The sequence below is a fragment of the Dipodomys ordii genome, unplaced genomic scaffold, assembly GCF_000151885.1.
Source record: "Dipodomys ordii isolate 6190 unplaced genomic scaffold, Dord_2.0 Scaffold65, whole genome shotgun sequence".
Taxonomy (NCBI): Eukaryota; Metazoa; Chordata; class Mammalia; order Rodentia; family Heteromyidae; genus Dipodomys; species Dipodomys ordii.
In genome coordinates this window covers 6,423,442-6,441,609 of record NW_012267281.1, presented here as the reverse complement: position 1 = coordinate 6,441,609, position 18,168 = coordinate 6,423,442, and the positions used below count along the sequence as shown (strand labels likewise).

At 37.6% G+C, this 18,168-nt stretch overlaps 1 protein-coding gene across 1 annotated transcript in view; it reads right to left on the bottom strand.

Annotated features, from left to right (window-relative positions):
* The window catches only part of Dock9 (dedicator of cytokinesis 9), a 171,917-nt gene that overhangs the window by 130,564 nt on the left and 23,185 nt on the right, over positions 1-18,168 (bottom strand). The window contains exons 4-9 of the mRNA XM_013022962.1: positions 10,266-10,321; positions 10,066-10,155; positions 5,555-5,637; positions 2,931-3,000; positions 917-1,012; positions 111-245 (exon numbers count right to left, since the gene is read on the bottom strand). Coding sequence (XP_012878416.1) covers positions 111-245; positions 917-1,012; positions 2,931-3,000; positions 5,555-5,637; positions 10,066-10,155; positions 10,266-10,321 — 530 coding nt within the window. The remainder of the gene's footprint in view (positions 1-110; positions 246-916; positions 1,013-2,930; positions 3,001-5,554; positions 5,638-10,065; positions 10,156-10,265; positions 10,322-18,168) is intronic.

Genomic DNA, 18,168 nt, shown 5'->3' with positions numbered 1-18,168 from the left:
TGAACATTGTCACTTAATCTATTAATATAATAAATAAACCCATTTATATGTTATAGGAAAACAAGACACTGCAGGCAAGAAAACTTGATGATAACTCTTTTCCTACTTACCTGGACCACACCCATGCAGGAGTCCAGAAATATTGATCCTTTTGGTTCCTTGGAGATCTTTTCATCTTTGTAAAAATTCAAATTATAGGATCCATCACCAAGTTGAATCAGGTGGAAAAACCGCCTCTTAAATGACTTAAGAAAAATGTACAAACAAAAAGTCACAATCTCTACAAGTAACCTGCAACTATACACAAAACAAAGTCCATTTTTATTCTAAAACAAATCTGGTCCTAGTCAATGCTCCAAGTAACTGAGTTTGCTGAAGCTTCCTTCCACATCTAGTGACTAACTGCATACATTTCCATTCTGAGGAGGTGGGTCATTTTTGTCACCCACAGTATTTGAAATTATACAAAACCTCTCAAAAGCAGCATGAGGTGTTCCAATTTAGGCCACAGCACAGAAGGATGCAAACATTTTCTCAAATCCTCAGGGTTTCTTGCTCACATAGAATAGGAATATTCTCTGCCTCATGATGCTGAATGTTTTTCCAGCATTCTGATTATGACCATCAGCATGTCCTCTAATTTAATTTTTATTTCTCTGTTCACCTTAGTTCCCTTTCACTGTTCTTTTCTCTTTATTATCCATCTTGATGTTCTCTTCCAAACAGCTTCCTGATTTACTTAGCTGCTTCTCTTCGTAGTTCTGTACTAACAGGAGGGTTATCATCAAGGAACCTGAGTGAACACTGCTCCCTTTGTGGGGAAGAAAAGCATTCCTGGTCATCCTGAGCACCATTCTCAAGACAGAGAGAGAAAAGGCTTCATGTAGGAGTAAAGCTGTGTGACAAGCCTCCTTACCCTCATGGTCACACTGATTGCACTGTTCATGTTCCCTTTATACAGCCACCCATGCTTGGTGATTCCACCCTTCTGAGAACCAAGGGAGGCAGCATCCTACAAGAGAAGGAAAATAGCCCATAATCAATCTCCCACTATGACCTATGTTATCTGCTGTGAGTTTGGTTAATAAGAAAAGCGTTCCATTTGTGTCAACCTGGCCAATTATCACTTTATTGAGGGCAATTGTTGACTAATACCTACAAATCATAGTAAAGCCCACTTAGCATTAAAGATACACCTACATTTATGAAAACCCTACTCAAAAAAAAAAAAAGAAAAAAACCCTACTCCATTAAAGGCAAAGTTAGCTCCAGTCCAAAATTATATTTTTAAGTGTTCAATGGGCCACAGAAAGTATATACCACACTTGACCACTCAGTCATAAGGTCTCGCCGGGTTTAATGAAATATTGTTTTCAAATTATACTCCCTTTAGTAGGATGACAAAAGTAAATTCTTGGAAAACTTCCCAGAAACTTGGTTCAGAGAAACATGAGAAGAGGAAAAAAAGGAAATTAAGAGGCAATACAGAAATGATGGAAAAAATAGAAGGAAAGTAAGGTGACAATGCTAACAGAAACAGAGAAAGAAAAGGATTGAGGACATGAAAAGTAATAGCTAGAGAACAAAGTAAAGTGACTCCTCAAGCTCAGACTATACACATGCAGTGAAAGCTAGGTTTAATGAGGTGGACACTGAGCTGCTGGGTGTTACTAAAAAAAATTAAGCATACATTTGTATGAATCATGAACCATAAACAGAGAGAAAGACATTCACATAACCTGGCAAATCTTTTCCTTATAAATAAGGAAATGGAAAATGCCCATCCTAATATAATTAAATAAATAACTGCAAAAATGCCCATCCTAAGTTTTGTTTTGTATTACCTTAATATCAATAATTATGAGTTTGTTGTTATTACGGGAACAAAAATAATTTCTTTGTCAGTGCCTTTATAGACTGGTGAGTGTTTTTATGTTTGTAATTTTGACTATTCCTCCTTTCCCTACTAATGAAGTCATAAAACCAAGTTCTTAATGCCTTTTCTTTCTTTTCTTTTCTTTTTGGTGGGTCGTGGGGCTTGAACTATGTGCTTGGGCGTTGTCCTTGCGCTCTTCAGCTCATGGTAAGTGCCTCTACCACTTGAGCCAGAGCACCATTCAGGTTTTCTAGTGGTTTATTGGAGATGAGTCTGATGGACTTTCCTGCCTGGGCTGGCTCTGAACTGTGATGCTCAGATCTCAGCCACCTGAGTAGCTAGGATTACAGGCGTGAGCCACTGGCACATGGCTTGTCTTTTCATTTTGAATGACCCAATTTACTTTTCTCAGAATTATTTTTAAAGTGATTTCTAAAATGGTTTGTAACATTGGTTATTATTAAAGTTTACAACTAAATAAGAAGGAAAAAATGTAAACTAACAGTAATTCAACCATTATTCAGCAGAAAGAAAACTGCTATAATAGGTAGCAGTGTCTGTTTATTAGGTTCACCAACTCAGTGAACAAACTCATCTTAATGTATTATTAATTCCCCTTATATACTTGTCTGACCATAATCTTTTCTCTCCACAAGTAAGGAAATGAGCATGTTACAGTCAAATTTCACAAAAAGCAATCATTGAAGAATCAGTCATTTTAAATCTATTGGCTGACAATACAATCTTCTTGGGAGGCCTAAGTAATTTTAATGTATTTTTTTTTTAACACTGCAGTCAAATTGTATCCAGGTCTTTGAAAATGATCTCAGAACAAATAAACACAAAGCAAAGAACATGAGATGCTAAGCAGTCAAGTTGAAACAGAAACCTTATGTCAATCAAGCCAAAAATACACTTAAAAAAAATCTTCCTCTGCTTCATGAAACATTACAATTCCTGTTTTGGTTAAAGGCTGATAATGTTCTGAGTAATCTTCAAAGTCCTAAAACCAATGTTTAAAGTGAGAAGAAAAACAATAGAGTATGCATCCTACCTCATCTTTGTCAGCCTCCTCATCAACTTCATAGACATGAACTGGAAGCTTATCCAACTTGGCCACTTTGCTTTAAAAACAAGAAAAGAAACATGTTTTATAATCACCTAATCAATAGAGTCTACATTTATTCCTCCATCAGAGGAAACAGATCTTAGTTAACTCTGATAAGGAATTATAATGTGGGACACTGATTTTGAAGGGGTATACTAAGAAACTTGAGTCAGAAAGCTCTAATCCCTCTGTACAGTATTTTCACAATAAAAAAAAAGAAAGCTCTGGGATGTTATGTGGAAAAGAAGATTTCTGGGAATTAGTAGGTATATTAAGAATAGGAAAGCGTCTGGGCACTGGTGGCTCAAGCCTAGAATCCTCCTATCTACTCAAGAGGTTGAGATCTGAAGATTACAGTATGAAGCCAGCCCAGGCAGGACAGTCTGTGTGATTCTTAGGTCTAATTAACTACCAAAAAAGCTGGAAGTGGAACTGTGGCTCCAGGTGGTAGAGAGCTAGCCTTCAGCAGAAATGCTCAGGACAACAACCAACCCTGAATTCAAGCCTCAGGACCATCCTCCCCCAACCCCCTGCAAAAAAAGAAAATTAAAGAAAAAAGAATAGGAAAGTGGATTCAGTATTAACAAATAGCAACTTGACAGGATAACTTTTAATACAAAACTATGATAAGAAAATGGAGTATGAGGTCACTGTGTTAGAGTTGGTTAATGGTGGTGGTAACAATAGTAATAGCTTGGTAACAGCAGCCTTTCTTAAAGGGTTTTTGCTTTGTAGGCTCATGCTGTGTACTTACCTGCATCAACTCATTTAACCCTGCAGATGGTAGACTATGGTTAAGACCACTCAATAGGCCAAGAAAGTTAAGTTCCCAGGAGGCAAAGTTAAGCCAGGTAGAATACAGAATCTATTCTTACCCACATTTGTACTGTTGTGAATCTGTTTTCATTAGACATTAGGAATTTTTTTACTAAGTATGTCATAGTCTGTTACCTTTCAATCATGAAGACAGTATGAATAAGACAATCAATGAAGATAGATTAATCCAATCAAATGGGTCCTAATCAAAAATCCCCAAGTGAATATTGGGTAAATATAAGACTAAAGAGTCTACCCATCTGGAGAAAATAATGCTAGCAGGGAGTGTTCTTCCCTGAGGGCTAAAAAAGGCAATCAGGAAATTGGCTGAACACTCTTAAGGAGTGGTTGAGCCACACAAATATGAAAAATAAACAGCTAGGTTCACTGAGAACAAATATAAAAAGTTCAAACCCACAGATGTAACAAACACAGGAAAAATATATTGTCTGGGTCACAAGTTAGATTTTCACTGATACTTGTTCATTTAAAAATATAATTGGGCCTGTGGGCTTGTATTTCAATACTTGTCTAGCAAATGTAAGATTCTGGGTCTAATGCCCAGCACCACACACATGCATATGCACATGTGTGTGCATGCACACACACACAATTCTATCACCATTTCTTTCAATTATTATAACTATAATTTAATTTGCCAATCATATCATTCTGGAGCTACACAGTTAACTTATACTTAACTTGCCAACCATATCATTAGGGAATATACTGTTTTATAACAGCCTCATAAAGCAAGACTTACTCCTGTTGTTTTACTATACCACTAATCTATCTAAACATAATCGCTTTTAGTATCTCTAAACTGAATTAATACTTCAAAAGAGGTAAAAAATTATCTGGGAAAATAGTTGTTACATAATTAACTTTTTTTTATGTGTATGTGCCTGTCCTAAGGCTTGAACTCAAGGCCTGGGTGTTATCCCTGAGCTTCTGTGTTCAAGGCTAGTGCTCTACAACTTTAGCCATAGCCATAGCTCTACTTCTGGTTTTTTGGTGGTTAATTGAAGATAAGAATCTCATAGACTTTCCTGCCTAGGCTGGCTATGAACTACAATCCTCTCATCTCAATAAGATTAAAGAGCTTACTCATCTGGAGAAAAGAATGTTAGCAAGGAGTATTAGGATGACAGGCATGTGTCACCAACACTCAGCCACACTTAACTTTCATAAAACAGAATTTATTTGATATAGAATATTCATTTTATAAGTTTCTTCTTCAAAATACTCTTTAAGAAGAAATAGTACCAGGTGGAATGGCCCATGCCCCAAACCCCAGCCACTTGGAAAGCAGAGATGAGATGATTGTGGTACAGGCTGGTTTGGGGGGGAAAAAAAAAGTCATCTGGAGGTTATCTCAGAAAACAAATTAGGCATGGTGTCTCATGCCTGTAATCCCAGTTACTTGTTAGGCAAAGGTAGGAGGATCACAGACCAAGAGCAGCCTAAATCCTAAGACAATCTGAAAAAACACTAAAAGCAAAAGAATTGGAGGAATGATTCTAGTAAAAGCATGTGACTAGAAAGCAGGAAATCTTGAATTGAAGCCACAGAACTGAAGTGGAAGGGAGGGTAAAGAACATTTTAACATTTTCTTTTACACACACACACACGCGTGCGCGCTACATCACGTACACACAAGCCACCAGGGTTACATACTTCTGTGAACACTGTAATGCAGACTTTTCCCCAAGTGGCCAGCCCCACCTTGTGTAGTCTGACGGTCTACTACTCACTTTGGAAGCTGTCGAAACTCTCCTGAGTAATCTTCATATTTATAGGTCACAAGATGCCAATCAGAGTTGTAGGTTTTGATGCACTATTTGAGGAGGGAGGGATTTGAAAAATAAAGTGGTAAACATAATGAGAAGTAATGACTTCTGGAGAATATTCAGCAAGGTTTGACAAGGCACAAACATTTTTATATACATATATAGCTTTTCTATTGACCAGCTAATTCCAGAAATTCCACCACCAGAAATTCACCTCCTGTGAAGCTTAAGACTTTGAACACTACCCTTGGAGAGAAATATAACTTAAAATAATCTTCTTTAACAGAGCTGAGAGGAGATTTTACAAGGAGACAAACTTCACCTAACAGCTACGATAACAAAGTACTGTATGTGACTTAAAAGCACTGGGTTCTGAAGTAGTATATGTCTTCCACTAGGACTAGAAGGTGAATAGAAAGTGGAAACCTAAACACATCCTAATGGTATTTTGCACATATGAGAAGTATCTCTGCTAGTTAATCCTGTCATATCTGCCTTGATTTTCTTACCTTCCCAAGCAACAGAGTGAGGTTATTATGAGGAAAGACTTAAGACCCAATTCATAATGTCACCATGGCATTTTCACTTTTGTTAGTGTGTATAAGAAATGTATAATGTATGTAAGGAGCACTCACTCTGGGGTGAAGGATTCTTTATGACAGTAACCTTAACAGACTATATTGAGACTAGAGTAAAAATACAGGCATGGTGTCTTTTATTCATCTACCCAATAGGATCCATCTAGTACTTTGGAGACTCTTAACATTATAAATCTACATTTACTATATTTTTATACATGAATGAGTCAGATTCAGTAAGCAAAGATTTTTAGTTAATATCAGCTTGGTTCAAATATTCTATAGTTAGCTTTTAAGTATACATATGCAAAATTGGATGTTGTAAAAAATTATAAAGAAATAAAAACATAGGTAAGTTAAATGCATTTATGTAGTAACTAGTTTATTCAAGTTGCTATAACTAACACCATGAGCTAAGTCATTGTTTATATATTACCAGCCTTTTTCTTTACACCATAACTTTCATCCAGAGGTCATCTGCAGCAAATACCCTTCCAACCACACATCATGAAAATAATCTCAGCACCAATAGAAACTGCTTGCTTTGTGCCTATTCTACAATAAGCATTTCATTTAAAAGAGTTATTCTGAGAGATGGAAAAAAAGCCGAGAAAGTCTAAGAGCAGAGTCAGATATGGGAACTAACAAATATTTCACTTTTTTTTAATGTAGTTATAACCATTTTAAAATAGTATGTTACCCCTGTAAATGCTGTTTCTCCCAGAATCTTCACTTCTAGTATATCAGCTATCTATATTTGAAATTACAAAGCATGGACTATTAATCAAAATTATCTGCAGTTTTGAATTTTGTACTAAAGCCCACAGTGATAGCTTAGACAAGCCTGACAGGTTCCTATTCTATTGATCTAGCCGTGGTTCTTCCATGGTTTTTTGAAGTATATTAAAACTATCTTGTGTCAAAATGAACTCCAAGATATGGAAACAAGAGATCTCTCTTTAATTTTAATTTTTTGATTATTCCGTCTTATTATGTATGGCATAATCACATGTACATATTTTCAAGAGGGTGAGAGGGAGGCATAGAATTCAAAGGAAAAAGGATGAAAAAGTGTAGCAGTGGCACTCACTGGACACTGATAAAAGTGACATACAGTCCCTCCCCCACAGTATAACCCCTGCTTTCACTATATTTGATGTCGATATAATTTGTGGAGGGGAAGGGGAAAACAAATTGTTTAAATAGGGATACAGGTGGAACCATTGCAACAATGAGATATACAAGTCATTATGTCGAAAACAAACTTTACAAATTTGGTGGGGGGGGACGGGGAGGATTGAGGGGGGCTGAGGGGAGGATAGGAAGGGATGGGAAGGGGAAACAAAGAGGAGGCTACAATGCTTGATAAGAAATGTACTCATTATCTTGCCCATGTAATTGTAACCCCTCTGTACAGTATTTTCACAATAAAAAAAAAAGTAAAAAAAAAGTGACATACAACTCATGGTTGGAGAAGGGAAGGAGGGACTTGGAGTGAGTGAAGGGAAGACATTGTATGAAAGGAAATGTATTCATTATCTGACTCATGTAATCTTAATCCCTCTGTCCATCACCTTTATAATAGCAATAAAGTAAATAAAAAAACCTATTCTGAAGTATAGAATGTACCTGCTCAATTTAAAACTAAGGACATAAGCATAAACTTATATATCACGAACATTTATGAACAGAACATTTAAGTATCCAGATTTTTGGTATCTTACGCAAAATGAGAAAGATAATTACAATGTGTAAATATTTAAAAGTATGAGGAATTGCAAAATAATTAAGCAGGTTAAGTACCTACAGATTTACTCAACAACCCTTGTTAACTGCCTACATGGCAGGCACTGACTAAATTCTAAGAGCTACACAAAAAGCAACCATTCCTATCCCTCTGGAGCTATATAACATCTAGGAGACAATAGGTTCCATCAGAAATACAATCCAGAGAATGTATTCCCAAAATGCAGGAATAAGACTGATTATATGATTAATCTTCAACAATATTTTGAAATTAAACTGAAACGTTTATGGAATCTTTTGAAAACTTTTTTTTTATTAAGCCATTGGATCATCTCCTGTGGACAAGAGTACAGACAGGAAGTGATGTTGCACTCCACCCAAGTGGAAGAGTCCCAAAAGGGTTTAGTTATGTTGGCTCTAACAGCACAGGATGAAATCTGTGATTGCTCAACCTGCAGTGATATAAGAACTAATTGGGAATTATCCCTTAAAAACCAGACTTTTAAAATCAGTTAGGAGGACTGAGTAAGAATTTTGGTGCATATTTTGAGGCAGAGGTCAACAAATTTTCTGCAAAGGGCCAGATGGTAAATATTTTCATCTTTGTGGGTTATATCATTTCTGTGGCAACTCAGTTGTATTATGACTGCAGCCATAGGCAATAGGTAAACAAATGGGCATGGCTGTTACAACAAAACTTCATTGACAAAAATAGGCTGAAGGTCAAATTTTGCTTGCAGTCATAGTTTGCCTATCTCTAGCTTTTAAATAAAAATTTAGTCCTTCATAAACATATCTGGCTATGTTTGCCTAGAATTAATTCTACTAACATAGAAGTAATGGCAATAAGACAGAAAGTTAATTACTTTTTCAGGATGAGAGAACATTTAAAAATTCTCAAATACCTATGTCTCAAGGAAACTATTATTTGAACTGGTATTCACTTATGAAAAGCATAGCTACTTTACAGTGGGAAATTTTCTTAATGCACTTCTTTCTCATCTAAACATCAATTAGAAAAACTGGACACAAAAGCTAGTTTTAAACAAATAAGCAGTTCAAGAAACAAATTTTAAGGATCAAATTAGTTTTTCCTACCTAAAATAGCTAGAGGAAGAAACATATGCCCCAGTGCAAGGGGTTAGGTGGCTGGCAACCTAAACTGCAGTCATTTCTGTGTTGTAGGTAGCAAGGTACTATATGTATGCTCAAATATAAGTATGATTATTATACTTTGATCAGGAACAGTCAGGTTTGGGTTATTACCCATGTGATATCTTACAAATAGCACATTATTCTTGAAAACATAAACCTGTAGATGAATGCATAAATGTATGGAAGAATCAACCATTAAAAACTATATCAATGTTGGACACCAGTGGGTCAGGCCTATAATCTTAGCTACTCAGGAGGCTGAGACACAAAAGACCACACTCAAAGACAAACCAGGCCAAAAAAAAAAAAAATCCATAAGTCTCCATCTCTAGCTGGGTGCCGGTGGCTCACGCCTGTAATCCTAGCTACTCAGGAGCCTAAGATCTGAGAATAGCAGTTCAAAGCCAGCGTGGGTAGAAAAGTCCGTGAGACTGTTAGCTCCAATAAAACCACTAGAAAACCAAAAATGGCTCTGTGGCTCAAGCGGTAGAGTGCTCGCCTTGAGCTGAAGAGCACAGAAACAGTACCCAGGCCCAGAGTTCAAACCCCATGACCGACAAAAAATACTCCGTCTCTAAAATAACAAGCAAAAAAGCAGGGCTAGAGGTGTAGCTCAAGTACTAGAACACAAGCTGCGCAAGCAAGCTGACTGATTAAGAGGCCCTGAGTTCAAACCCCAGGTTTGCAAAATAAAATACCTAACACCATCGAAATTCTATCAATGACATACCTTTCAACAGAGAAATCCAGTGATTTACAAATTACATCTTATTTTATGTCTACAATCTAAAATTTTATGGAAATAATATGTTATAATCACAAACTCTGTGAATATTTTTGTTCATTTTAGACTGAAAACTTCAAGTATTCTATTTTAACTCCCATCAATATAAATAAGCTTTCTGATACTGTCTAGAAAAAAAACTTCTAAAATATAAAGAAAAGGGAGTTTAAAAAATACTTAAAAATGGAAGTTCATATGGAAAAATGCCTTACCTCTGTAACAAATAAGCTCTGTGCTTCATCTTGTGCATTTGCAGGAACCGTGGAGCATATGCATCGACCCTGCCGCCTCAGAATAGCTGTCTATGGACAAATACAGTAGAGTGAGATTGGTTAAGATGAAGGCCAGGCATCCCTGCAAGTTAAGTACCCCGAGGCCGGTCTGGCACCCACACAGTCCCTCCAATTCCTACCAGCAGGTGGGTACAGCTGCTTTCATGGGTCATATATAACAGACTGTACTGGCATCCTGAAGTTCCAAAGGGTGGGGGAATTAGCATCCCATTTCTTCTAGATCAGGGGCCCCCATCCACTAAGCCAGGGTGGAGGTTCCTAACACCCCAAGTGCTTGATCTAGGACATTTTTTTTGGTTATTATATACCACTTAGCACTTGTAAGTGTAGACTGTATACTTAAGAGCTCAGTGGTATTAAGTATATTCACATAGTTGTGCAACCATCATTACCATCCCTTAATTTTATCTATTCTTGTTCATTGCCATATTCCAGTGCCTAAGAACATGCATAACTACCACAAAAAAGTCCTAAATCAACAACTGTTAAATCAAGCTACAAACAATAAATGCTTCATCTTTTCTTACAAATTTCAGAGCTATTCTTGTTTTATGCTTACTTATTGTAAGCATTGAACATTGTAACTATGAAATATAGTAACTATGATTTGGGTTTCAGAAAGGGTTTTCTACATTTTTTCCCTTGACTATGGAACCTGCTTTGGGGAAAACCTGTGATAATCTCCCCATTTGAGCCTCAGTAAAGAATTTAAAGGACATGCACTTTGTCTATAATTTTTTTGTTGTTGTCTGGGTTTTTTTTAACTGTATTTTTTTTGTCTTTTCTTTTTTTAGTACTGAGGATCGAACCCAGGACATTGCACTTGCTAGGCAAGTGCTTTGCCACTGAGCTACATCCTAGCCCTTTGTGTATAATTTGATTTTGTTTCCTGCCTCTTTTCTCTGTGCTGTATGTACCTGCTACATCTATATGTATTCTTTTCTTGTACTATGTCCATCTTTGAAAGAAAGTATAAAGCCTTGATTCCCTTATTGAAAAGGACGTAAGTAACTGATCTCTAAGGTCTTTGTAGGTGAATTATTCATTTATTGAACCTCTACATAGGTTTCTTATCTCCAATTGACTATCAAAAAGCTGGAAATGAAGCTGTGGCTCAAAGAGGTATAGTGCCAGCCTTGAGAACAAAAGCTCACGAACAGTGCCCAAGCCTTGAGTTCAAGCCCTAGAACCTGCCCCAAGGGGGAAAAAATCTATTAAATTCTATAACTCAAAATATTTTCTATGCTAGGGAGGCACTCTACCACCAGCATGACAATCTAACACTTTTGTTTGTTATTTTTAAGATAGGGGTTATGCGTGGGCTTGTCTGGACTGTGGGTCTCCTATTTATGCTTTCTATGTGGCTGGAATGACAGGGGCCAGAGCACCCTGCTTTTTGTTGGATGAAATAGGGTCTCATGAACTTTTTACTCAGGCTGGCCTCGAACTGTAATCCTCCCAATTTCTGCCTCTTGCATAGCAAGGATTATAGGTGTGAGCCACCGTGCACAGCTCCTTTCTGCTTTTCTAACAGTTAAAGACACTGCTAAAAGGGACTTGTATCTCTTTTACATAAATCAACATCAAGGCAGGCATTCAAAGAAGATCAACCCTATTTCTGTTCAGAAATACATTCTAGTCATCCCACAGCAACTGTGGGGAATTGGTTCCAGGCCCTCCCACAGAAACCAAAATCCAACAATATTTGTCTCCTTTATAGGAAAGTGATGAGTATTTACACAGCCTATCCACATCCTCCTGTATTTTTCAACCACCTCTACATTAACCTATACATAATTCAACGTAAGTGCTATGTTGCTATATTCTACTTTTAGTGGATAATGACAAAGGAAAATGTGTATATGTTCAGCACAATTTTTTCCAAATATTTCCAACCAGTGGTTGCTTTTAGTCTGCAGATGCAGAACCCAAGGAAATGGGAGGCCAACTGTATTTCTATTGCACCAAGAAAGCATTAACTCTGAAAGGGATAGGGCAAAAATATTTCACACTATAAGTATAACAGGCATTGGAAGATTAAATCTAAAGATTGCTTATACTGCAAACAACACTGAGAAATCCCAAAGTATACAACACAGCTTCTAGATGCTTTAATAAATACTTTTTAGTTGGTACTATTATTACTAGGTGAAACAATGATGACATTAGTTACATTGAGTAAGAATAGGCAGGAATCTTCAGAGTCATCCATAAAATCACAGAAATGACTAAAAGGGAAGAAAAAGGGCCAATGTGCTCTCCCAAATATGAGAACACATAAGAATCCAGGCCAGTCTTGATGACACTTTTTTTATTTTTTGAGTGTTTGATGTTTTATGGATTCCATTATCACCATTAAGCTCAGTATATAAGAGAAAAGAGACAAATTATATGTTATGCAGTAAACTTACTAAGTATTACCACTTTTTTAATGTAATAAAGTAAAAAAGCATTGCCCCCAGATACAAATTGGAAAAGCAAAACTTACCACTATTTCCAAGTATAATTTGAAATTGCAAATTTCAAAAAAGACCCTTTTTACTTTAAGAAAGTTTTTTCTCTTGATTAAAAAGACTCCTTCTAAGCACTGTGGTCACTATGGTGGCAAGTATGGAGCTGCTTCAGCCAGGAGGTCAGGGCGTGGGCCATGGAGGGGGCACACGTGAGGTGCCAGCTTCCTCACCTGAGCTGTCCCTGGGCTAGGAATCCAGGCAGATCCCTACCTCCCACTTCTCCCTACTGCTCTGCCTTTATGGTCTGCTTAAGCTCTGTTTCTTCAGCTTCAATTTGGAGTCTTTCCTCTATTCATTTAATTCCTGAGTTCTTCCGTATGTGACTTTGACCCTCCTGAAATGGGGAATACTGAGGAGCTCATGTTTCCAACCATAAGAAATGTGAAGCCAATCAGTTCATTATATGTCCTATGGAAGAATTTGAGAAGGAACATTGCGAAGAGTTTTGAATGGAGAGCCAGGAAACCTGAGTCTCATCTGAGCTCTGCCTCTCATTAGCTGTGTAATCTTGGGGAAAGCTTGAACTTTCCACATCCATAAAACAGTACTCTAGGATCTCCAGGTTTCCTTTGTGGTTTAAAAATTGTCCTGTTCTGTGAACATGAGGTTGTAAGTCTCATCCCTCTGAAATGGTTATTTAAGTCTTAGTAATTGCTTTTGAGAAATCAAAACATAAAGTCATCCAGAAAAAGAGAAAAGTTGGGCTTGTATTTGCTTTGACTTATATTACCCTATTTATTTTCCTCTGTGAAAGGAATTGTTGGAAATTGTAGGAAAGATTCACTATATAGATTTAAGTAAATATAAGAATACTAAGAAAGGAATGCTTTTGTATCATTCTTTTATTTTTCTAACTCTCTCAACTCACATAGCATTGGTTTTGTATTAATCATTTTATAATGAGCTTTGAATTATAAAAACATAACTTTCTTAATTCCTGGTGGGAAGTATTCATATTCTCTGTGTAGTTAAAATATCATATTTTATAAGATGTTAATTAAAAGCTTGAAACAAAAGGCCCACCCTTCCCCCTGAGACTGAAGAACAATGAACTAAAGACAAATATCCCAGAGAAGTGGGTGGGCTGCAACCTGAGCCAGCTGCACAGTGGTAACAGAGTCTCCTCTCAGTTTTAACGAACTAAGCTGGGAGTGTCTTCCCTCAGACAGAAAAGCAGACATCAAGGAGAGCCCAGAGGGGAAGTGTGGTTTTGGTTTAGGAAGAGATGGGAGCATGCTAGGCAGACAACCCAGGGGGCTGAGCTCAGCTCAGGGCCCTGAGCTGAGTCAGAGTCAGAAGGAAGGTCCTTCTTAAGAGCAAGTAATAGAACAGGACTGCAGCCATGGACAGTGTGAAAGGGAGGTTTCTTAGAACCTAGATCTTACCTCAGAAGTCTATCCCTTAGGAATCAGAACAGCCTGGAGTCAGAAAGAGGGCCCACTAGGCCTCAGAGCCTCAAATCTAATCCACCCTTCAGATAAAACATGGACTGTCTTAATTGAACATTGAATTACTCCCCAATCTGCAATTTCATAAAAGGTATCGTGTGTGTGTGTGTGTGTGTGTGTGTGTGTGTGTGTGTGTGTGTGTTGGTACTAGGGACTGAAATCAGGAGCTGTGCATTATCCTTTTGCCCTTTCACTCAAAGCTGGCACTATCATTTCAGCCACACCTCCACTGTTGGCTTTTTGGTGGTTACTTAGAGCTAAGAATCTCACACAGAAGTCTTACGGACTTTCCTGCTGACTTTGAACCCTGATCTTCCGATCTTAGCCTCTTGAGTAGATAGGATTACAGGTGTGAGCCACTAGTGCCTGGCGCCATATTTGTGTTTAATTGTGTATGTGTGTGTGTGTGCGTTTTTCATTTACTTAGTATCCCTTCAAACCTCTGAGCATTTATTTTATGCATTTCACAGAGAAACCATATTTTCATCTGAAGGGGAAAGGGCAAGTCTCAGTGGGCACTGGTAGTTACAGGAGGAGAGAGAAGTGGACACAGCTCAGGAGGTCCAGGAAAGAATGGCCTTGTCATGCTGCTATGCCTTGCTTGACCCATCTTGTTCACTAAATGATAAGTCCTCACTTAAATTTTTACTGTGTCTGGCCAGGCCAAAGGGATATAACATCCATATCAATGTTTAAAAGTTAGCATCAACTTCAAACTACTCCCTATTACATGGATGGCTCCCAATAGCTCCTTCCCTTCCTGTCTAGTTCTAAGCCAAACTTTATGGTGTCTTATGGTGGAAACTGTGCTTAGGGTATTGGTCTGTACATCAGAGGATTTAGATTCAGTGCACTACTAAATTGTACTATTAGACAACTCTGAAAAGTTTGCTGTAACTTACTAAGCACAGAAGTAATGGAGCCTTTCAAAATATCTGGCAGATATATTTGCTTCAGAGCATATGACTTACTTCATAAGAAGATTCAGTACCCAAGCTCTCCTGGAAACTAAAATTCACACAGGGCGTTCCCACATTTCACCTCACAGACCATGTCTTGGCAGTTGATTCACAATGTCTGTTAGGGACACAGTTTCCTAAATCTTCTCAATGTTTCCCTTACAAATAACTAGGAAAATGAGCAAAACATGGAGAAGGAACTCCATTTAGGTTTCTGGAGGAATTTACTCCAAACTCCAAGGAACACTTCAAAACTGCATTAGAAAGAATGGGACTTGTTATGGGCAGAGGAAAGTACATTTCTCAAGGATTTTCAGAGTCTGCTATCACCTGACAGATTCCACACACCCACTTTCTTGGGACAAAGGCTGTCTCCGTAACAGTTCCTTTCTTCTAGCACTTGCTTGGTCCCCAAGTTTTCATCTTTAAGGTTTGTTTGTTGTCAGTTGTGGGGCTTGAACTCTGGGCCTAGGCACTATCCCTGAGCTCTTTAGCTCAAGGCAAGCGCTCTACCACTTGAGCCACAGTGTCACTTCCACTTCTGGTTTTCTGGTGTAATTGGAGATAAGAGTCTCATGGACTTTTCTGCCTGGGCTGGCTTTGAACCATGATCCTCAGATCTTAGCCTCCTAAATAGCTAGGATTACAGGCTTGAGCCACCAGCACTCAGCCCCATCTTTTAAATTTTTGTCACCTTTTGCCTTATGTGATGTCAATGACTTTCTCCAAAGTATGCAGTGCAATGAACTAGTTTAGGGCACTCTCCTATAAACCACAGTGTGGTACCCTAAAGGCTGTGGCCCTATTCTCCTGTAATGGTTCTCCTAAGAGGTTGCCAGTCACCTTCCGGAAACTCCTTATCTGAGCATTAGATCTCAGCTGAAATCCTTCAAGGACTTCCCACTGCTGACAGAATAAAGTGCAATATCCTCAATACAACTGAAGATCTTTCTTGAACAACTTAACAGACTTTCAGGACTGTTCCTCTGCTTCCTCCACCCTGAGGAACATGAAGTATTTCTTATTCCCAAACATCCTGGCCATGGAGCTGCTCACACTGACCTACATGATCACACACGATCTCCATGATAACTAAAAGACACTTCTGCACAGCCCATTGGAGTTAAGAATATGGTTAGCTACTACTCATCTTTGCTTCTCTCGTGCCCAGAATAACACCTCACACAAGATCATGGCTGTCAATTTCAGTGTGTGAATTCACCTCTTCCTTTTCTCTTAAGCTGAACTTGGGAATTTCTAGGCTGTGAGCTCCCAGAAAACCCACTGAGCTCTCAAACTCATATTACCAGAACAGACTGCCATAGGACTGATTTTTCTCATGACACTGGAACTTAACTTAAATCCCTTGCTCATCACTATTAACATTAGCACATGCTTTCCTAACTTTTGAGCAATTTGAAACCAAAGAACTTGTCTTACACTTACTGTTCCAAGCAAATTAGAAAGCAGAGCCCTTTGTACAAGTGTAAGTATTAATAGAAATAAATAAATATACTCCAACTCAGCTGGTCAGTACTAGCTGAAAAAATAAACTTTTCTGTTTAGTAATAAAAAAATTACCTGTCATTTTTCTGTAAAAAGCATTGAATTAGAACAAAAATTCCCATCTCCTAAAGGTTTGGCTAATGTCAGTTTAGAAATATTTATTGTTCAGATTTTTTTAGGTAGGTCCAATTACAGACAGGAACTAATATCCCAGAAACCACAATGTTTATAGCCACTGAATTCTAACTGACAAAAATTTCGAGGAATTTATTAAAATAGCACTTTTCCAACAAAGTATTAAATGAGGGTTTTTTGGCAGTATATATAAAAAAGAAAAGACAAAACATTATAAAAATATATTTTTTTTTTCAATAGGACAGATGGGAAATGAGATCAGGGACTTCCAGGCCTTTGTAAGTAGCGGGGCTTGGTTTCCTCTCCAGGTCAGTGGTTTGTAGATTGTTATCAGTCTCATGTAAGTAGAAAAGGGTAAGAACCAGAGGAAAAATAAAAATCAGGATGTTATTGAAAGGGAAATGGAGTAACCACATTTCCTCCACAATGCTGAGAACCTTCCATGATTCTGCACTATGAAGACATTTCCGAAGGGAAAATTTCTAGGATATTCATTATAAATAATGCTTGCTCTCCATTTCCATCTTTCACTTGAGATTTTGTTGTTCACACAATAATGCTGAAGAAACACCACCTATAGCCATCAGGCCCATCCACCTACAACACATTCTTATCTTCTCAAAGTGAATCTCTATGTACTGTACTCCCTGGCCTGACCTGATGTCAACCAGCATTTTGTTTTCAATTTCTATGAATCTGATTATTTTATTAATGTTAAGTATACTTTAATAACTGTCTTCACCCAGCATAATATCCTCAAGATTTATCCATGTTGTGACATGACAGGACTTTCTTCCCTTTAAAAGCTGAATAATATCTGGTTACATGTTAATATCAAATAACAAATACAAAAATACATTTTATCATTCATCTATGGATGGTGGCTTCCATCTTTTGGCTACTGTGACTAATGCTGCTATGAACATTTTATATAAGTATTTGTATCTTTGCTTTCAAGCCTTTCAAGTATGTACTCAGATATGGAATGCAACTGCTCTTCTTATGTTTCCATATTATCCCTATTTACACCAAATCCCAAAGTCTAATTTTTATGAAATATGAATAGTATCAATAAACTCTTTTACTATTTACATTTTTCATACTCTATCATGCAATAAATATTGTACAAATGTAGGCTACATAACAAATTAGGATATAGAAGTTTAAAAGCCAGGTACAGGGTTGTGAATGTGGCTCACTGGTAGAATCCTTGCCTTGCATGCACAAGGCCCTGGGTTCAATTCTTCAGCACCACATAAGCAGAAAAAGCCAGAAGTGACGCTGTGGCTCAAGTAGAGCTCTAGCCTTGAGCTGAAGAGCTGAGGGACAGAGCCCAGTCCCAGAGTTCAGGTCCCATGACTGACGAAAGAAAGAAAGAAAGAAAGAAAGAAAGAAAGAAAGAAAGAAAGAAAGAAAGAAAGAAAGAAAGAAAGAAAGAAAGGAAGGAAGGAAGGAAGGAAG